Raw genomic sequence first — 22,829 nt, forward strand, 5'->3', positions numbered from 1 at the left:
AAGATTTATGGGCTATTTCTTTCCTTGTTCAGTGCACAGACTGAATGCTGGGCATGGCAAACAGACCGAAGCTGCTGTAATTAGAAAACATTTAAGAGACTTTTGTTTGCATATTTAGAAAATCACTGTCTGTGTATTGTGAATCCACAGAAGCTGAGTGTATTTATAGTAAAAGGGCACTGAGATGAGCTTATCAAAAGCGTGTGTTCACCTGAGCTGGTGAGCAGATGTTTCTGTTTCTGCAGGAGTTTAAGATTTAGTGATTATGAGCCAGTTAAATAGCTCGCTGTAAGCACTGATTCATTATTACTGTAGTACTGATAGCCTTATAGACTGCTTGAGCTTGCATGTGCCTGGATCAGCACATAAAACACGCTCCACACCATCACAGGTTATTGTTGTTTTAGGCAAACAAAATGTATTGCTCAAAATATACACTGTCTATTACCACCTCAGCGTGCTCCTGATTAAATTGTTTTCTCATTACAAGACGAGAAAGTGATGCTCCGGAAGTCAGCACCGAGTGTCAGCGGAGTCAAGAGAGAGACAGAGAGACAGAAATCTGTGCAAATGAACACCTTATGGGGTAAATAAGTAAACAGCCCAGTGTTTGACACTAAGTGGATGTTTGGTAATGAGAGGTTTACCACCTGTGTCATATCTAATGACTGGTGAGATACGTTTGGAGAGCTCCATTATTTAACAGTCCGCCTGATGACGGACTCATACACTCATGCATATATACAGATACACACACACACACACAGAAAGAGAGAGAGAGCACATTTGTTCAACTGTCTAACCCAGACAGGTCATTAATCAGCTAGCTCAGAGGAACGACAGGATGACCTCACCTACATCTCCATCAGGGTCGAGAGAGAGAGAGAGAGAGAGAGAGAGAGAGAGAAGAGGAGTGTCACACCAAGCTTCCTCTTCTCTCTTTACACTTACTGCACCCTTGTGAATCTTCCCTCCAGCTTCCAGCATAATTCCTTTTTTTTAAATTCCCCAGGGTTTTTAAAACTGCAAAACTGTCAAAGCCTTGACACTGACCTCCACTTCCCCTTGTGGTGTCAGCTATCCTTTTTTTGGGCAGACCTGTTCTTTCTTCCTGATTCTCACCGCCTCTCCTAGCAGTATGCCAGTTACTCTTTGTCCACTTTCTCTTCCGGACTCATCTTTCCATTCCTCTCTCTCTTTCCACCCCTCTCTCCTTTAGCTTGTATTTATCTGACTTTCAGTCCAGTTCAACAGTTCTGCGTTAGTTCAGGGTACCGAAATTAAACATTGTGTTGGAAACGTAAGGCAAAAGATGATTATCCTTAGAAAAATAAAATGAAAACAGATGTATCTGAAACATTCGATATCTCTTTTCATTGGATTTTCCTCTGGCAGTGGCAGGCTGAATGTAGGATCTGGAAACAGTTTTACTCCTCAGCCAGAAGATGAACATCACTGCTGAAAGAATTAGAATAATAATATGATATTACAAATAACGTTCCTAACTGAATCAATTTGGGGTTCTGTCAGCTCACATAAGCACAGTCTTCCTGTCCAGTGTGTCCTGTAGCAGTGCTTTAGCATTTGGAGTAAAGTGTGTTGCTCTTCTATATCTGTGATTAGGGCCAGGCAATGTTTAATGGCAGATGTGTGATTCCCTTCTATTCTTTAGTAATCAGTTGACTGGACAGTTGAGGCTAACATATTGAGCTAGTGAGCTTCGTGACAAGGTGAATTAACCGCCTCCTGCTTCTTTCTGTTATAGAGCGGTTCATGTTATAGAAACCATGAACAGCAACTACGTCCTTATTTTGATGTAACGTCTCATTATTTTGACTTAATACCTCATTATACTGAGTTCTCATCTCATTATTCTGACACATTATTTTGACTCCTAACATTTAAGCTGACAGATTTCCATAATGGCCATAGTGGACATTTTTGCTGTTCCTGGAACATATTTGAAATGAATGAGCAATTATTAGTTGTATATGTCTGTCAAATAAATCCACTAAAGCACTAAAGCCAGGAACCATCGTGTAGAATAAGAGTGTAATGCTTAATATATTGTTGTTATTGATAGAGCATCAAAATGATAAGTTTACAAAATAACAACACACTGTCTTTGGTAATTATATCAAAAATGGTGCATAGTACTTTGATATAATAATTGAAATAAGTTATTAAACCAAAATTGCAAGATTTTTGATTTTTGAGTGTTTTTCGATTTTTTTTCGCCAGAACATATGGGTCAGAGCTTCTTTATTTCTTTCGGGTCAGTAATCTTTGGTGCTGCTAGAAAATTTATAAATTGACTTGAATTGAATATTGATAATTGAGACAAATTGCTCTTAATTATTATTATTATTATTATTATTATTATTATTATTATTATTATTAATATTATTATTATTATTATTATTATTATTATTATTATTATTAACAATAATAATAATAATAATAATAATCATTGAGAATACTCTACATCTGATCTGAATACAGTAAGCCAGATTTTACTGAAATATATCTTTCATTGCTCATTGGATTGCTTGAATCCGAATCAATCTCTCTCTCTCTCTCTCTCTCTCTCTCTCTTTTTTTTTTTTTTCTGTTTCTTGTCCCAGCTGGTGTTGACATGTCTTCCCACACTCCTCCCAAACAATGCTCGACATAAATCACTGTCAATTAGCCACAGAGGCAAAAAAAATCAAGCTCTCTAATTTCATTTCACAATTACGACACCTAGTCAACACTCTCACTTTCCCTTGCAAATGGAAATTAAATGAACTTCACAGACAGACATTGAACTAATGGAATAAGTGTCACACAGTAGATTGCACACGCACTCCCTGACACACATACGCACGTGCATGCAGACCGCCTCCAACTCTCTCCCACCCCGAAATCACCTTAATTAATTTCTCGGCATCACCCCTGTCAACGGCTAAATGTGTAGCCACAGCCCTGTGTGCTGGTAAAAATACTGTGGCATTTCAACATGACTCGTTCAACCTCACGAGTGGCGCCTGGGTGGCGGTTAAGTCACTCCGTCATGGAGAGGCGAGAGAAGCGGTGACAGAGAGAAGAGGCCTGGAGGAAGTAGTGTGGTATTTTTGGACAGGCACCTTTACACCCTGTCCATCGTACTGCCCTTCAGTGTGAGACTGATTTCAGAGCTTCCTCCTCCTGCCTGTTGAGGCTGTTTCATACTGCTTAACAGAAGTGGGAGGGGAGGGTGAAGGAACAGAGGGATAGGAGGGAGAGGGAGATAAATAAGAGGAACGGGAAGGAGGAAAGGGTGAAGTGTATGTGTGTGGCACACTGTCAATTGAAGATGTGAGAAGAATAGTGCAAAAGACACAAGAAAGCAGGAGATGAATAGGATGAGAGAGTAAGTGCTAGCTTTTTCCATCAGTGACCCAGACTCCCAGCTCGGCACACGACAACAGCTCAAACACACAATTACCATTCTTCTTCAAACTCCTTCTTTGTGTGTGTATGTGTTGTGTGTCTGTGTGTATGTGTGTGCGTGCGTGCATGATTAGTAATGCCTGAGGTGGCTGAAATTTCAGACACAGCAGTGAGAAATAGCTTTGTTATGTAAAGCTGCACGTGGAATCTTCCACTGCTTTGCCTTCATTACCCTACTGCATTATTATCATTTATTACCATTCATTAGTGAATTAGTCACTCTTTTCCCCCTCGTTGGTCAAAACAGAGGACAAAAGCATCTAATCTTTTCCTCTTTCTCTTATCATGCCATGATTTTTAGGTACAGTATGTGTTCCTTGACAGTGTAGTTTTTGGTCTGAGTGTCTCTAAGTGTGTGGGGGTGTGTGTGTGAGTGTGTGTGTGTGCGTGTGTGTGTGAGTGTGTGTGTGTGTGTGTGTGTGTTTGTGTGTGCACGTACAGCTGCAAGTGGGCAGGTGCAGCCAGAGATAATGGCTAAGAACACCTGACTGATCTGGTCCTAGGGCACTGACCCCACTGGGGCTCCGGATGGAAGGATCTGAATCCGTGCTGATGGATTGGTGTGGGATCGACAGGAGTGCATACACCCACACAAGACAGCTGGGCTTTGAGCCAAAAGCACCACAGCTCAACTCTGGAAAATGGGATCATGTTTGGAAATATTGGAATCCATCTTGTGGAAAGTTGTTATTAAGGCTGGTGTGATTGCGGGGTGTTTAAGTGTTAAGGGGCCAGAGAGATCTCTCTGCCAGGGCCAGGCCAGGACACACCTTCCAGGCAGGCACTCAGAGGCCAGGAAAGCTTTCAGCCTCTCACTTTAGCTCCCATCAGAGTCTTAATCGGGGCCGGGGCTTAATGAAACTGACGGACCCAGTGACCCAAGCCTGGCTGATTGCTGCGGATAATATATTTAGACCGGCCTTCTCTGCTGCTGCGTTCCCTAAGGCACCAGTATCTGAGAGCCTTCATTTACTGAGGTGAAGGCATGGGGTGCTGCTCAGGGTGCTGTAATTAAAGGCTAAATGATTTTTTTTTTTCCTGCACAAAGCTCGAAAAGGCAAAAGTTCCATCTATAAAGTAATGTAGCGTGCAGTCTGCTCGGGAGCGTGTGTTAATGGGAGTGTGGCTTTGTCTGGGAGGAGTAGATGAGCTGTATGGACACCAGTGTTCATTCTGCACACAGGTGTCACAGACGTTACACACACTATGCCGTGCAGGATCCTGTTCAGTTTTTCAGGTGCTTATGCTGCTTTGAGAGATTTAATTTAAACCCGTTTGCACCTGTGTGCCTTTACAGTCACATTGAGCTCCAATGTGTTATATGGAATTTTGATGTAGTATTCAGACACGTGGGCTTTAAAGAGGACTTCATTCAATGATGTTTCTCTATTTATTATAGCAATTTAAAAAAATGTGCTTGAATACGCTTACAAATCTTGAGTAGTACGTCTTTATATGTTTTTTTACAGTAATTCTCATTTTTCAGAGTGTTCATACACAGTGTGAGAGCTTTTGCTCTGATACATAGCATGTATTCCTGCAGCACGATCATTACTGAATTATTGCTCTTGACTTCAAGTGTTGGCAACTATGTCAGTGGGGGGGGAAATGAATAAATTAGATGTCATTTTAGACGGCATGATTTACTACAACTTTTCCTACAACAAAACTGTTCTGTTTTCGTCGCCCACCGGTTCAGTAACAGTATTTATTTTAATTCCTGCTCAAAACTGGGAACAAGAGTAGCTAATGGTACTTGGCATCAGACCTAGGAGCAACGTTTGCTGCTGACTGGTTGTGCAAAATTCAGTCACACTTTAAGCACAATAAATTAAACATGAAAAATCTTAGTGGGCAGGTTCAGGGATAACATGTTAGTGCTTTGAAAGCAATGTCTGTGCTGTTCTATTTTTCCAAATAAAGTACTGGTACAGGAACAAAAAATGTTTTTGATCAAATAGGTTTGCAAGCGCACAGAGAATTTCAGTCAGATCAGATTAAATGAATTTTTTGAACTAAACATGCAATCAAAAAAGTATACTTAATCCAGGCACTTCTTTCATGTAGAGCCTAAGAGTAGCATCACTGAAAGGCAGATTTTTTTTGTCTTTTGTTTGTTCATCTAACTTGAATCGTTTTTAAACTGCGCTGAAAAACGCCATAAGCACTAAATTCTCTCATGCATCAAGAAGGGAGAAAGGACAGAACAGTGTTTAGCAGCTTTCTATTTTAACGGGGGTCTCGATGGAACAAAGATTATTTAGCTCTCAAAAACACTTTTTTTTTGGATCAGTTCATTATCATTGGCGCCCCGTGATACCGAAATCTTCCTCCGAGCTTTATTGTCACTAATGTCCCCATCAGAACACGAGTTGTGTAGGGGTGTGTGTCAGGGTGTGTGTGTGTATGTGTGCCTGTGTGTGTGCGTGTGAGTGTGCTGGACATGCGTAGTGCAAAGCCTTCTGAATTATTGAGTGTTTGTGTTGTGTAAGTGTCCCTCATTGGGCCAGCAGCAGCCTGCAGCAGTGTATGTCCGCGTGCCATATGTCCACAGAGCCGCACTGAGCTTTGGACACAGTATCCTTCACCCCAATGCATCCCTGCAGCACTCTGCAGCCCCCTGTGTCCACACACACACACACTCTCTCTCTCACACACACACATAGTGTATACGAACCTACTCACAAGAGACAATGATGGCAATTCTGAACCTGGGATTGATTTGACCTCTGACTCTCTTTCACTGTGTCCTCTATCTCCACTACTCTTATTGCCTGTTCACTGAGCCCATGAATACTTTTTACTCAACAAAATGTTAACTTTCTTTCTTTCTTTCGTTCTTTCTTTTTTTTTTTTTCTTTCATTCTGGAGCAGGCACTTCCTGTTTAAGACGTCATCAGGAACCACGCCGCTCTTCAGCAGCTCCTCTCCTGGCTACCCACTGACGTCGGGCACAGTGTACTCACCCCCGCCACGACTCTTGCCCAGAAACACCTTCTCCCGAAGCGCCTTCAAGCTGAAGAAACCCTCCAAGTATTGCAGCTGGAAATGTGCCGCTGTTACAGCCATCTCGGCCGCCACGCTGCTGGCCATCCTGCTGTCTTACTTCATTGGTAAACACCGTCCCAGTAATCTTCCTAACTCTGTCCTAACTCAATCAGTGATTTAAAGCCTCACATAACATACATACACATGCAGTATGTTCAGCATGTAGACACAGTACAGGTAGAGTACAGGTAGCTTTATGTGACTGTGGTATAGTGAAATTAGAGATTGTACTCCAAGAACATTCAGTGTGGTTACTGATAAATGGTCAGCTGAAACCTTAACTTTTCAGCATACATTCATAGGTTTGGGCTCTGTGTATTAAAACATACATATTTAAAAGTTTATTTTATGAGGAATTAAGATCAAATCCCAGCAAAGCTGCTTCCATCGAAGGAACCACGTTAGCCTTCATCCTTCCAGGTCAGTAGCTGTCTTTTTTTAGGCGAGAGCTATTTTGTATTTTTTTTCTTCAAATAAAGATTCATTCATTCATTCATTCATTCATTCATTTTCTACCGCTTATGCGAACTACCTCGGGTCACGGGGAGCCTGTGCCTATCTCAGGCGTCATCAGGCATCAAGGCAGGATACACCCTGGACGGAGTGCCAACCCATCGCAGGGCACACACACACTCTCATTCACTCACGCAATCACACACTACGGACAATTTTCCAGAGATGCCAATCAACCTACCATGCATGTCTTTGGACCGGGGGAGGAAACCGGAGTACCTGGAGGAAACCCCCGAGGCACGGGGAGAACATGCAAACTCCACACACAAAAGGTGGAGGCGGGAATCGAACCCCCAACCCTGGAGGCGTGAGGCGAACGTGCTAACCACTAAGCCACCGTGCCCCCCACTCAAATAAAGATTCAGTTGAAGAAATTTGCTAAATAAATTCACATTTCCAGGAAAACTTGGATTACCTGGAAATACAATATACAGCAGGTCAAACACGAGATGGGGTACATTGTAGAACATTGAACAAGCATTACACGGTGTCATATTAGTAATAATAGTTGTAATAGTAGTACTAGGATATATGATTGTAGAATGAGTATCATTACTGTTGCTCGACTGCAGGCTTCAGAGTCATGATTATGGATGATTTCGTTTAGCACATTACACAGAGTGCAATTTGGATTTCCAAGCAATAGACTCAGTGCCTGAAGAAATGCACAAGACAGATGGGCTTGACAGATGTGAGTCATGGGTCCATACAACTGATATGGAACTTGAAAAGTGTTGAGATGCATGTATTGGTGTAGCAGTTTGATTTGGATCGATGTATTGATTTAAAAGCACCAGCCATCAATAGATTATTATCAAAAAGGGACAAACATCTGGTATGTAAAAAATAATTCATAGTTTTAAACAGATTTAATAATTTAATAGTCTAACACAGGTGATTTGGCCAAGCTATCTGCCTCTGGTAGCAGTCTTTAATAGGCTCCATTAGCCATTAACTCACTCATGGTTACTGTATAATTTATTAGAACTCAGGAACATAGAAAAGGCTTTTAAACTGGTGCAAAGGACATCTTTAAAAAAAGCATCACTGTTGGAACAGTAAACACTATTTGACCTCTCTGACATGCTTTTATGTTTGAGATTACCATATGGTTGTGTCCCTACAGTTCAGGTCATGAGCCTGGAATTGGGAATATGAATGGAATAAATGAGGGAACAGGAAAATCTAAAAGTATTAAATGCTACATTGACAGAAAGATACAGAAAAAAGACTGACTGAACGTAAAAGACACATTAGTTTTCAGTGGTCCCCATTAGAAGCCTCCACCTGAGCCTGAGCTGAACCTGGTGTCTGTACCTCCGTCCCCTTTCTGTCCCTCTCTAAAAGCCCCCGGTTAAAGGCAGATGTGTCACATAGCCCTGCTTTGCCCTCCCCCTCCCAGGAGACTGAGCTCAACAGATGGGCCAGTCAGCAAGTGCAGGAATCAGCACAAGTCCCCTCCCCTATCTCCCCCCCCTCTGTCTCTGCTCTGGTATTCAAATTTCCGCACATCTTTTCTTCGTCCTTGAATTGTCCATGTAATGTTGTGCTGGATCCACCGGCAGTCCCTCAGGCTCCACCCGGCCCCCCTCTGCTTTATAGAGCCGCCTACCTTAGCTGCATGCAGTGGCGGCTTAACTGAAAGGCTCAGTGAACAAATCACAAATACCAATGTCTGAGATTTGTCCATCATAGCCGGAGGGAAGCAGGTGGTAGTGTGTTGTGAACAAGAACAAGGCTTGTTGCAGCTTTCAGGACAAAAACAAGGGTATTTCTTTTGAGTTGTGTATCACTTATTTTAAGCCTTATACGGATTGAACTAGTTTTACAAGGCGCAGTGGGGTAATATAATTATTACCTCTGGGATTTTAGTCTGTCTTTTTTTTTTTTTTACAGACACTCACATCTACAAAATGTGAGTGTAAGACTACACCACATTCTGCCTTCAGAAACATTGCCAGTAGATACAACCCCATGTAATATACAGTAGACCTTATCCAAATTGAGATGTTGTTTTGTGTTGCTCAGTTTTGTCGGCTCCCACAGAAGTGAATAAGTTCAATGCATACTACAATAAAAGCTTGCCTATAGGGATTTGAGCATTTAACCACAAGAGCATTAGTGAGGTCAGGTAATGATGTCATCTGATGAGGCTTGGGGTGAAGTCAGAGCTCCATTTCATCCCCATGGTGTACACCGGGGTTGAGGTCGGCGCTCTGTGCCGGCCATCAACCTTTGCTTTACTTTGTGTACAGGCTTTGGCCTCTTAGCTCCAATGAAGGCCAATTATAACATCATACAGAGACAGTAGCAGCAGATTGCGTAAAACATATTGGTTTGAAAGTCAGGTGTCCACAATTGTGTGTACGCTATGGTAAAGTAACCTATTATTGAGCAAGCACAACTTGTGCAGCTCCAAGCCTTTTAAACAAGTGGCTATGATTAAGGACAATAGAAGAAATATAATATACTTGAAGTGGATGTTATATATATATATGGAATGTTTGTTTTATACAGGGGAAGACACATCCATCTGTGTGATTTTTACAGAGATCTGTTATCCTGTGTGAATTGATCATAATTACTACAAACATCCTCCGGCATCATTAGTTAACAGACATATGTTTGGAAATCTTATCCCGTTTGAATAGTACTTTATTTCAGAAAAGCTCCTTGGGCTAATTTAGTATTTAGTGCATTTAGATAAACTTCTTTCCCAGTAGTAGCTGGATTTAAGAGAAGGTCTGTAACAAACCACATACTGCGTTGAGATAGTAAGCAATTTTTTAGTATTCAGAATGCAGATTTATTAGATGGATCGCTAATTTGAATTTTCTCTGCTGTGAACTAGAGACCTTAATTGCAGGCCAAATGAGACTGTATTTGGCCTTCAGTGACTGTGTGCATACGTAACTGAACATGGTGAAATGTGCTGCAGCAGCAGTTTTCTCAGTGCAGACACCGAGTGCGGCTCCACTGAGACCGGCCCAGCAATCCTGGCACCACAGAGATGACAAAAGTGTACTGAGCAAAGGACTTTTCTTTTTATTTTTTTTTTCATCCTTTGCAGATGCTTAAAAGATCCCGCTTTGCCTTACCTTCTCTACAGGGATAAATTACAATCCTAGGCATTTCAGCAGAAACACTCAGTCAGGGAAGAGATGTGCTCAGAGAGAACAATAAAATGTGCACTCCCATATGAACAATAATCACACGCATGCATATAGCAAAAAAAGAAAAAAAAACAAAGAAGTGAACAGAACAGAATCAAATAGATGTTATCACTCTGTGCAGTTTTTTTAATATGTAAAAGAAATTCACATCGATTTTATTTGGTTGTAAGAGAATGTTCTAAAAGGGTGACACAAATAAGTAAAGAAATGGTGACCCATAAAAAAAAGGTGAAAGAAAAAATAGAGGCATATAACTCATTCTGTGCCCTCCTGATCGCTCGCTTATCTCTGCATGGAGTGGCTGCCACAGCAGGGAGGCGGTTGCTAGGATACAGGTGAGCGGTCCTGATGCAAAAGAAGAGCAGGTCTGTCATCATGTGTTGTGGAGGAGACAAAACGTTATCCGGCTCCCGCGAGGTGCGTCTGCTCTAAAGCTTTCTTGATTCCCAGGGATCAACCATGATCAAACATACAGAGAGATAGCGCGAGAGAGATAGAGAGAGAGAGAGGACAGGGACAGATGGAACGTGTAATAGCTATAACGAGGTTTAGGCCCCTTCAGGCTTCCACTCAGATTCAATGTGCTCTCGTCTAGACGGCAGACGGACAGGCAGAAAGGCAAGGATCGGTTCATACACAATACTCATGGATCAGAATGAGTCCAAATACAGACGTGGAGGGTTTAACGTCATAAAAACAAATGCCAGGGTATGAATCTGTATAACACCCACATACATGCAGACACACATTCAGGTAAAAATATGTGATCCACTATTGTTACTGACTGTGTTGGTGCCCTTGGGCTGAAATAGGGTGTGTGTGTGTGTGTGTGCATGTGTGTGTGTGTGTGTGTGTATACAATGTCACCTCTATGCAAGCTGGGACATTGTGTCTCCTCATACATCAATAGAGACAGGCCATGTGGCGAGTGTCATGAAAGCGCTTTCTTTCCTGCCCTGCTTTCTTTTTTCCTCCCTCTCTCTCTCTCTCTCTCTCTCTCTCTCTCTCTCTCTCTCTCTCTCTCACTCACTCTCTCTCCCCCCTTTCTCTCTCTTTCTCTCTCTCTCTTTCTCCTCCCTTCTTCCTCCCTGTCTCTATCCTTTCCACATATATTTTTAGCTTCGTCATCACTTTTTTCACTGCCCACCAATGACTTATCGCAAACTCCATGAGTACTCTGTGTAACTCCATAACCTTCTCACCATATTGCTTTTTCTCCTCTACCCATAATGCCGTGCACCCAGCATCACTGTGTTATTACACTGCTTAGCCTATCTGCTGACTACTGATTAGAGCAAACACACACGTCTCCGACCCCACACACTTTATGGCAGCTGCATGGTACGAAGACTGTCAAAATTGATTGCTTATAAAAATGTATTAGTCTATAATTTTATCCGAGCACAGATAGAACAAATGTTAGCAGAAGCAACACGCTACCCTTAACCCTTGCAAAATTGCTCTGTTGGAATTTTTATATTGATTAGTCAGAGGTTCTTTTTTTCTGAATTGTGGCAGGAGGATGTTTTGACATAAAAGTTTAAGAGAAAAAAAAATTCATTCATTCATAAATAATTGAGCATGGATTTATTCTTTTTGTATACTTGTATGTATATGTATGCATATAGAAATGTATAAATTATAGAAGTGTAAATCATATTTATGTACTGAAATCTTTTTACAGTCTTCGGCTGCTTTCACACTTGCGTCTTCTTTAAACAGAAATAGCACTATCCCGGGGGCATTACCTGCTGCTATGGGGAGAAAAAAACCCACTCACACAACACACACACACACTATAACCATAATGTCACTCACACCTCAGCTTTCTATTTAGATTAGATTTACAATTATATACGTTTTATTTATTTATCATTTGATTAGACTGAATAAAGATTAAACTCTTGTGCTAAGAAGGTTGTTTGATTTTCACAGCTTTTCTGCTGATAAGACTGAATGCCTCCAAAGTTAATGTGTGACATCAATCACATACTGTAGCAGTAACCAGTCTAACTGTCCATTTTAGTTATATCACAGTGTTAGAATACTGGCATTGAATTCTTTAGTAGGTTTTTATATTCATTCACTAGCACAATTCATTTTTTGCTGGCTATCTGTTCTCCATTTCTTTTTTTTGTCTTGCCCTCTAACTTATGACCTGATTGGTCTGGAGATTTAAAAATGTATATCACACTTGGGGATGTGGTAGCTCAGTGGTTAAGGTGTTCGACTACGGATCGGAAGGTCATTGGTTCGAATCCCAAGTCCACCAAGTTGCCACTGCAGGGCCCCTGAGCAAGACCCTTAACCCTCAATTGCTCAGGTGTATAAAAGGAAATAAAAAATGCAAGTCACTCTGGATAAGAGTGTCTGTTAAATGCTGTAAATGTAAAAAAAAAAAACACTTGATATCACTCTGTACTTTTGAACTTTTTTCACCTTTGGAATCACTCCAGTGTTAAGAAAGAAGCCACGTTGCACCAGCCTTTTGGCTGCTTCCTGTAGAATTAAATGTAAAACACGAGCTGGCTGCAGAGAACAAAAACACTCTAAAGGTGAAAGTACCGTTAGAAGGCACTTTCCATTTTATTCCAAAAGGTGTGTGAGAAGTTTGTGTTTGTGCATATGTTAAATTGTAGTATTGACCCCAAGACTAGAAAGTCGTTTTATAATGGCACTAAAAGCCAGAAAACGACAGAGAGAGAGAGAGAGAGAGAGAGAGAGAGAGAGAGAGAGAGAGAGATTAGCATATGGTGCATATGAAACAGATAGCATATGTTGTGTATAGTGTGTCTGTTTCAATTTCAGTTGCTAAGCGGGTCACTATTTAACAGATGCAGCAGGGCAAGAGGAGTCAAGGGCACAATAACAGGAGGGACACAACAGGCCAGGGAAGGACGATAGTGCACTCAAATTACATCCTTGTTTCCCTAAAGGGACTAGGAAGGATGCAACCGTTTGCTATTTTCTCTTCCCCTCTCTCTCATTTCCACCCTCTCTCTCTCTCTCTCTCTCTCTCTCTCTCTCTCTCGTCAGATTTAGATAATGTATCTAGTAGTAATGATTGTAATCCAAGGATCCCAGGTATATAAGATTTATGTGAAGAGCTCCCTGATGTTCTGGCTAACCCTTTGTGTGAGCTTAAAGTCTTTTTTTACACATCTCTCTCGCCACCCCTTCATCTGAAACAAAACCAGAGAGTGCCATCTCCAAAGGGAAGCTTTTTGATCTTTTCCCCTCCCCTGCTGTCTGTCATTGACTTACTGGTGGCTTCATTCAGATCAAGGGCCCCATGTGAAACCCCCGGTCCAAAAGCCCCACTAAAGATTACTTCAGAGGCTCGTTGTAAAGAATTAATGAGTCTTTCAGTGGCCGTTACATTGATTCCTGGCTCACCGTGCCAATCCGTTAATAGACAGTGATGAAATTTAGCCTCTTCAGGTCCAGTGATGTTTCCAATCAATCATACTTTGCGTGCTAACTCTGGATTTGTATTGTATCGGTGTTTGCATGTGTCAGTTGGTCTGCTATGTCTGTCTTCTTCCCTGGCAGTATGCCTGTCTGTCTATATCCAAGTTTTGTGTGTCTGTTGCAACATTCTGCAAGATTGATAGTAGTTATGTTCATATAACCAGCAGAAGGATATTATATTTTCCCCACTTCAGATTTGTTTTTTTTACAAATATCTGTCAAATAGCATTTTTCTCCAGTGCCAATAAATCCATGTGTAACTAGTGAGAGCAGAAGACATGCAAAGTGCATCACTGAGACTCCAAACAGAGCTGAGACTTTTAAACCCAAACACACAGATTCATTTTACACAGCAACAGACTTTCATACCTTATACAACTGTTTCTTAATGATGAATCTGCTCCAATGTTGCCCCCCACACACACACGCCCACACACACACACACACACACACACACACACAAAGTGCATGTTCAACCTAATCTCTATCTATACAAGCGATGCTATGCTCAATTATGTGACTTCAAATTAATTCCATATTCATTTATATATCACTATTAATAAAGCAGCTTTCCAGAATCCAGATGTAGATTTAGATCCCTTATGAGAATACCAGAGGTGCAATTGGCAGGAAAAATAAAGGACTCACAGGGGAACCTATCATCTTCTGTGTGATAATGAAGAGACATATTCATAACTATACACACTACAACATGTAACGAATTGCTTTTTGACTGTCTGTGACATAAGAATAAAACAAAAAGAAAATAGTTTAAATTAATAATGCAAATAGACTTACAAGACAAGCGAAAATAAATAAACAGACAGACAGACAGACAGATAGATAGACATATAGACATACAGATAGATAGATAGATAGATAGATAGATAGATAGATAGATAGATAGATAGATAGATAGATAGATAGATAGAAAGAAAACCTGTTTATATTTGTCATCACGTTTTTCATCTGTTCTTTGTCCAGAATAAACAAGTGTGTGTCTCTAGTTTATCTGAACGATAGACACTAAACAAAAATAATTGCTTTTCATATAATTTGGTGTGTGTTCTATGTACTGTACATTGACAGAGTTGTATTTCTGTCTCAGGCTGTTATTTGGAGAGAGTGGCGGGTGAGAGTGATGAGTTAGAACCTGATAATAAAGGCAGACGGTGCGGATGCTGCTGCCTGACTGTAGCATTGATCTAGCTCAGGATTTCAGCTGCCTCTCATTTCCTGTCACTAATGTGAATAGATGAGCCATGAGGCAGACACACACACACACACACACACGCTTGCGCAGGCATACAAATTGTAATATAGACCCTGCTCTCTGTCTCTCAATCTAAGCTGGTGTGTGTGCGTGTGTTTGTGTGTGTGTGTGTGAGAGAAAGAGAGAGAGAGAGAGAGAGAGACAGAGAGAGAGACCAATCAACTCTCAGTGATGTCCAGCAATACAAACAGCTTGTCATGGCTAACTGAACCCATCATGCACACGCATCTGTTTTTTACGTCTAAAAAATGCGATGCTTTCCTATATAAGCACGAGTCAAGCATGTGACATTCATCCTCACTATTCACGCATGTGTGTGTTGCTAACAAAGTCAAAGGACAATTGCTCTAACCTTTGAATTACAGTCAATGAGGTTTTGGTTTCATCATTAGGCTGTGCTCATCCCTGGAGGCACAGGAGGAGAGTGTGTGTTACGGCTGGAGCGCTGATGGGTTAGGATGCTACTGATTGCTTCTCTCATTAACTGTGCATTTGAAGCTGCTCCTCTCCCTAGGGGCACTGGCCAGGACTTGCGTACACACACACACACACACACACACACACACACACACACACACACACACACACACACACACACATTCAGATTCAAAGACACAGTACCCCTGGGTATTTCCCAAGCTTTGTAAGAACCAAACTTCAAAGCTCTATGACTAGGCTCTTCATTTATGATGAATCTGCTTCCAGTGTTGCCCTTTCCCCACACACACACACACACACACACACACACACACACACAAATCTACACATCACAAATGCTATTCTCATCCAAGCTTTTTCCTCTACATCTGGTAGATTCAGTTGAACCACCTCCATCTCAGGCATTCAGCTTCCTGGAGCCTACTCACCTGTATCTCACCACATGAAAGTGAAAAACAGTCAGCCAACAGTCATTAAAACGTTAACTTTCAGTTTGACAGTTTGGGAGATGCTAATATCCGCAGAAGCAGGACTGTTTATTTGTGCCAAACAGAGGTGCCTCTTTGGGACGACGAGAGAAAGCGTGAGAGCACTTGATTAAACGTGAGTCCTTTGTGTAAAGGCAATGGATTAAATGAGCAATTTCTTTTTGTGTGCCAAGATTCGTAAAAACCAGTTGCGTGCGCTATCCTGTGAGCCTCAGCGTACATTTATTGCCCTAATTGAGGTCAGTCTTGTTAATTTAGTGGTAAATTAGAACAGTTAATATGCATATATTAGGAAGGCCAAGGGAGATTGTAAAAATAAGGTAAGGGAAAATTACCTTTTAAGTACTACGAAGGTCTTTTTCCTGCTCCAATTATGCTACTGTAACAGCGTGATGGGTGGAGTGAGGAGTGGAGGAATGGATGGGATGTCCTGGTTTTTGTGATAGAGAAGGACGACCCAACACTGTCCTTCATCTGTGGCACACACACCCACACACACACACATACACGTACCCCAGTCAAACAGATTTTTTTATCTCCCACTCACACTGCTACACTTCATAGACAGATTGTTTGCTGCACCAAACGCTTACTTACAGAAATAGAGACACATAAGAGGGTAAAATAGGACCCACAGAGCTTGATATGTGTGCACACACAAAAAAGGAAGCAATTACACCTTCCTTCTTTGTTTCTCTACCGCGCTCTCACACTCGCGCACACACACACACACACACACACATACATACTAGAATTCACGGAAGCATGCTGGGTGTACCACAGGTGTAGAAGTGAAAACCTGTTAGTGTGTGCTCTGTGTGAGACAGCTTGAGACAGGGAAGGGAGGGATGATGTGTTTTATGAATAATGGATATGTATGCATATAGCAAATGCTTGCCAAAACTCATATTCCTGCTCGTTCTCTCCTGGGATGTGAACACATGATGTGATTTTTTTTTTTAAGTGATAGGATATGTATACTCATATTCAACACATCTGACAGGGGGCTAAATCTAGTGACACATATACCACACTGTGTGCGTATGAGTAGATATGAGAGCAGATTGAGGCAAGCGGTGGTGGCATGCAGGTTTCATGCCATACATCTCCAAGCTTCTCTTTTCATGTATTAATATTTATTATTTATTCTTCTGTTAATAGTAGGTTCATTTTCTAATCCGTTTCCAATCATAATGTTCCTTAATTATAAATCTGCCAGCTCTTACAGTGACAGTGATAATGTTTTTGATTGCCAGCTCAACAGCCTGAACAGTTGAGGACAACAGTGTGTGTAGTAGGAATGTCAGAAATAATTTCACCGTTTGAGATTTGAATAGAATATTTTATAATAATTCCAAGGTGGCATGGTGTCTCACGAGGTACCGTTGCCTCCTCACACCCCCAGGCTTCCCAGTTTAAACTTCTAGAGATCGAGCTTCACGTTTGTGTAGGTTTCCTCCAGGGTCTCCGGTCTCTTCCCACCTCCTAAAAACATGCCTGTAGGCGAACTGGCTGTTCTAAATTTCCCCTAGGTGTGTGTGTGTGTGTGTGTGTGTGTGTGTGTGCTTGTTTTAGACTGGCACCCCGTATTCCCACCTCACACCAACGGTTCGCCGAATAGTCCATGAAGTAATGCGTCCCCCCTGTCCGCAGTTCACAACAGCCAAATGACTCCTGCTGCCCCATGTCAAAAAAGAAAATTCAATAAATATGTTCTTTATGGTGTGCACCGTATTTTCCCACATTTTAATTATAGATAAATTGTAATGAATTGTAACTGTTTGATTTAATTAAGCATTTTAAATTATAACTGTAATAAGCAGTCAGTTATTAATACTTGTAATTGTAACTGTAATAAGCAGTCAGTTATTAATACTTGTAATTGTAACTGTAATAAGCAGTCAGTTATTAATACTTGTAATTGTAACTGTAATAAGCAGTCAGTTATTAATACTTGTAATTGTAACTGTAATAAGCAGTCAGTTATTAATACTTGTAATTGTAACTGTAATAAGCAGTCAGTTATTAATACTTGTAATTGTAACTGTAATAAGCAGTCAGTTATTAATACTTGTAATTGTAACTGTAATAAGCAGTCAGTTATTAATACTTGTAATTGTAACTGTAATAAGCAGACAGTTATTAATACTTGTAATTGTAACTGTAATAAGCAGTCAGTTATTAATACTTGTAATTGTAACTGTAATAAGCAGTCAGTTATTAATACTTGTAATTGTAACTGTAATAAGCAGTCAGTTATTAATACTTGTAATTGTAACTGTAATAAGCAGTCAGTTATTAATACTTGTAATTGTAACTGTAATAAGCAGTCAGTTATTAATACTTGTAATTGTAACTGTAATAAGCAGTCAGTTATTAATACTTGTAATTGTAAATGTAATAAGCAGTCAGTTATTAGAGTCACGCATACTGTGATGAATCTATATGTATAGACTATAACTATATGTAGTGAACACAGTGAACATCTCACTGTGAGTTAGATAATGAATTAGAAACAAATAAACTTTACTCTGAGTAAATAAAGAAGAATGACTCTGAATCAGTAAAATGGGTGATAATGTTCACCTAATGACAAAAACTTCACCTCATGCAGTAATAGACGCGTTATAATTCAAATACAAAATATAAATTTGTTCACCCGTCTTCAGCAGTCACACATCCTGGTCTCTTGCAGGTCCCCAGTAATACATTTACATGCTGGAATTTAATTTCAAGTTTAAATAATTTGTGTTTCCCCTCACTGTAGTATTTATCATGGACACATTGTGTTTAAGTCTCCGAAATGCATCCAGCTGGTGTTGGTTGAGTAGAAGAGCCTCCTGATGGTTTCAGCATGTGCATGTGTGTGCATGTGTGCGTGTGTGTGTGTGTGTGTGTGTGTGAGTGTGTGTGTGTGTGGCAGAGTGCGAGGCCAGCATTGGCTCTCTGTGCTATTATTTTTAGCTCAGACTCAGTGTGGAGTTGGACCCTGGGATCCTCTTGCACATGATTTGCTCTCATCAGCATAGAAACAGACCGCCAACAACAGCACTGGACGCAGGCATATGGGTCTGTTCCACTATTAGCCACCAGCCACCTGGGTGTGTTCGCATTTTTGTGGCTACATGATCTGGACATAGGGGTCTAACAGGCGATGACAGGTGCAGTTCAATCACAGATGGGTATTTTCTCAGCATTCAATATGTACATTTTACCTCTCTCTCTCTCTCTCACACACACACACACAGTCACACACACGCACGCACACATATTTGTGTGTGTGTGTGTATAAATCCCCAGCAAGTACAGTAAGCAGGTTCCTCTGGGTCTCCCTTTTCCCTAAAAGATGACTGTCTGATCCAGGAAGTAGCCTCTGTCATCTCATGTGTATTATACCACACAATACTAAAACAGTTCCCTCTCTCTCTCTCTCTCTCTCTCTCTCTCTATCTGTCACTTTTTACATTGATCTCTCTCTCTCTCTCTCTCGCTCGCTCGCTCTCTCCCTCTGACCACAGTAACCTTTTGAATAGTATGCCAGATTGCTATCTACCAAGTCAGCCTTAGCCTTTCACTCCAGATGCAAACACCTGCCCAGGCAATGTCATACGGTGACACGGCCTAGATACACACACGCTCATGCACTCACGCACGGTGTATCTGTTTCTTCCTCTCACATCCTTGATGCTCGGTAAACCGCAGGATTCGGCTCGTAGTCAACACTCGTAAAGTCTCCCATCTGCTGCTGTATCATCTAATACACAAACACACACACACACACACACACACACACAGAGACATGCACTATACTCACTGAATTATACATGAGGATTACATAAAATGTGCAACTTATTCATTTTTAAATAGGATACATTTTACAGTTAAGGCCTGCCGTGTAATATGTTCAAGAACAATTTATCTTAAGTGTGTGTGTGTCTGAGGGTGTGTGCATTATAGCATGCCTCAAACTACCTTACCTAGCTTTCTATTTTTTTCTTTAGCATTTTCACTCACTCCCTAAATTTCACCTATTGCCTGTTGCGTCCCACAGCGTGGCTTTGACTCAACACTGCCATCTACTGACACTGCAAAGGCAGGAGACAAGCACACACACCCATACATATACACACACACATAACTGATATATAACTTAACTACAGTGTATATTAACTTAGTACAGAGCCAAAGTGTCTAAACTGCTGTTAATTCGTTTGTGTCTGATCTCTTTACGCCGCCACAGATGCAGCTCATTGTGTGTTACTGATTCATTTCCTAATTCATCCACTGATAATATATTTTCCATTTAACCTGTACCTTCAGCAGAACAAGAGCTTGACGGAGTGATACAGGAAGAGTGGGGAGGAGAAGAGAAGGGCGAGAGATAGAGAGGAGAAGTGCATCAGTGAAATGAGAGACTGAACGACAGAGAAGTGAGAAGCAGAAAGCTAGTGCAGTATATCTGCAAACTCTCTATGTGTGTCAGCTCTTTCCTTCAGCTGAGAGTGACAAAGGGGGTTGGGGGGGGGGTGGACGGGCTGTTCTCTCCGAGGCACAGACAGAGGGGAGATGGAATTTGACAAGAGAGAAAATTGATTTTCTGGGATGAGATTTAGGTGTGATAGGCAAGCAGAATGAAGGTGAGCAAAGGGGCGGGAGTCATTAACACACAGCCTGCTATCCATGCCATCACTGTGGGGAAGATGGGGCTGAGGCTTGGATTCGTGCATGTATTTGTGTGTGTGTGTAAAAGCAATTGACTAACTGAGCAAATAGAAGGAAAAAGATTTGCGGGGAAAGGGTTTAATCTTTCACCTCACGCTACTAACCCAGTCACTATAAAACCTGTTTGTATTCTGTAGAGATTTGTCAGTGGTGATGTCCCAGTGTGGCAGTACTGGTAGAGCATCTCTGTATTTCCATTGGGCATTACCCATTACATGATATTTGTCAGTAAAACACACACACGATGGTCTCTGTTGTTCACGGTGTTTTTGTTTTTCTTGAGAGCCACTCGCCTTTTTATTTTTATTATCGTGAACGACGTCAACAGCGAAAAAGACGACGCTGAAGGACATTTTCTCGGAAGCAATTCTGCTTTAATTAAGGAGGAGGAGCTGGAGACAGAAATTCAGACCAAAGACCCACAATCAGCCTGGCGGTGTGTCTACTTTCTGTGGCGCTTTGGTGCATTTAGGAAAGTTAGCTTTGTCTTTCCGTGCCTTTCTGCTAAAGTTACTTGGCAGCAGTTGAAAGAAGAAGCTGAAGAGATGCGGAGCTGCTGACTGAACTCGGGCCTCAAACAAATCAAATGGCTTCAGAGTGAGTAATGAAGGAATGGGAAGAAAGAGAAACTGCCTGCTTTTTGCCTGTCGCTTACTGCGTACTCAAAATGGTGTCAGCTCTTACACAAAAAGAGGTGTCTTCAAGTTTCTTGTTGTGTGAGGAAGTCTATTTTTATCTCTCGTCTTTCAGATACTTTGTTTCCTTTTAGCTTTAGTTGTTGTTTTGCTCATCTCTCTCTCTCGCTCTCTCTCGCTCTCTCTCTCTCGCTCTCTCTCGCTCTCTCTCTCTCTCTCTCGCTCTCTCGCTCTCTCTCTCTCTCTCTCTCTCTCTCTCTCTCTCTCACACACACTCACTGCCTCCCACCAGTCCCTGGTTTCCTCCACAAAAAATGTGAAAAGTGCCAATTACCGTCTATTTTCCCAACATCTGCAAGCACAAAATAATACAGAGCGGAGAGTCATAATTGTCATTCTCCTTACAAAGACAGATTTGCTAAGATTTCTAAATGGGTGAGGATTAGATGTGTGAGAGTAACACCAGTGCCAACCTTAGATGTGTGAGAGTTAAGCCACATTTGCCAACCTTGCCACCTCAGAAAAATGAATATTACGTATCTTGGCCCATATATATAAGTTTCAGATATCTTATTTCTTGAATCCTGTTGATGTAAATTTTGTGTGACAAATACAAAATATCAAACATTTATACCTAAAACAAATTCATTTAGTAGTAAAGTAAATGTAAAGTGATTTTTCTTTCGCTGCCTGTCATAGAGCTGATGGCCAGAAGATTGTGCTGGAAAATATGGAAGAGTATTCATACAAAAGCCAGGACTTTTCTGGGAGGATTCAAATAGTTTGAGAAATAGCAAATGGTTTAAATTCTGAACAGAGACTAAAGCAGTCCCTTCAGTCTCACTAAATGTATAATCAAAAGTTTCTGTCAAGAAGTCATTCAACCATCGCATGTGTTTGTCATCCAGTCTCTGTGGAGATCTGATTCACAACCCTCCAGATAGTAAGCTCTGCACTTCATGTTGCTTTATATCTTTCCTGAGCACCTTTTGAATGTAATATTCACCAGAACTATTGGCACAGACCATGCGTATCGAACTCGCATCCTGGAGGGAATCGGTCCTATAGAGGTTTGTGTTTCCTTTCTAACACAGCAGCTTCAGACCATGCAAGCTGTGGGAATTAGCTTATGAGTAGAATCGAGTGTGTTAAATGAGGTAGAAAGAAAGCTAAACTCTGCAGTGCTGCAACCCCCCAGGACTGGAGTCTGACACCCCTGGGGTAGGTGTTTTGTCCTCAGTCATTTTCACTGACACATTTCCTTTTCTTCTTGCTCTGTTCTTTCCTTCATACTGTACTTGCAGCTTTAAACCTGTTGGGGTTGACCTGGCAGCTGAAGCCTGTGGAAGCTCCCGTGCTGAGCCATGGCTTGGGCACAGCAGGCATGCCTGGCACCAACGATGATACCACAGGGCCCTCTGGAGGCAGAGGTAAGCAACGTAGTCTCTAAAGTGTCAGGGCATTACATGTCTGTTTATTAATGATTTCTGCTCTCTCAGACTCTCATACTGACCTGCCCAGCATTTAATCAAAGAAATCTCTCTCTATCTTTGTCTCTGTCTGTCTCTCTCTGTCTGTCTGTCTCTCTCTCTCTCTC

General features: G+C 41.3%; 1 protein-coding gene across 1 annotated transcript in view; it reads left to right on the forward strand.

The window, feature by feature from the left end:
• tenm2a (teneurin transmembrane protein 2a) overlaps window positions 1-22,829 on the forward strand; it is a 206,682-nt gene that overhangs the window by 148,537 nt on the left and 35,316 nt on the right. Inside the window, exons 5-6 of the mRNA XM_060885595.1 lie at window positions 6,346-6,584; window positions 22,537-22,662. Coding sequence (XP_060741578.1) covers window positions 6,346-6,584; window positions 22,537-22,662 — 365 coding nt within the window. The remainder of the gene's footprint in view (window positions 1-6,345; window positions 6,585-22,536; window positions 22,663-22,829) is intronic.

This window comes from Tachysurus vachellii, chromosome 13 (genome assembly GCF_030014155.1).
Source record: "Tachysurus vachellii isolate PV-2020 chromosome 13, HZAU_Pvac_v1, whole genome shotgun sequence".
Lineage (NCBI taxonomy): Eukaryota > Metazoa > Chordata > Actinopteri > Siluriformes > Bagridae > Tachysurus > Tachysurus vachellii.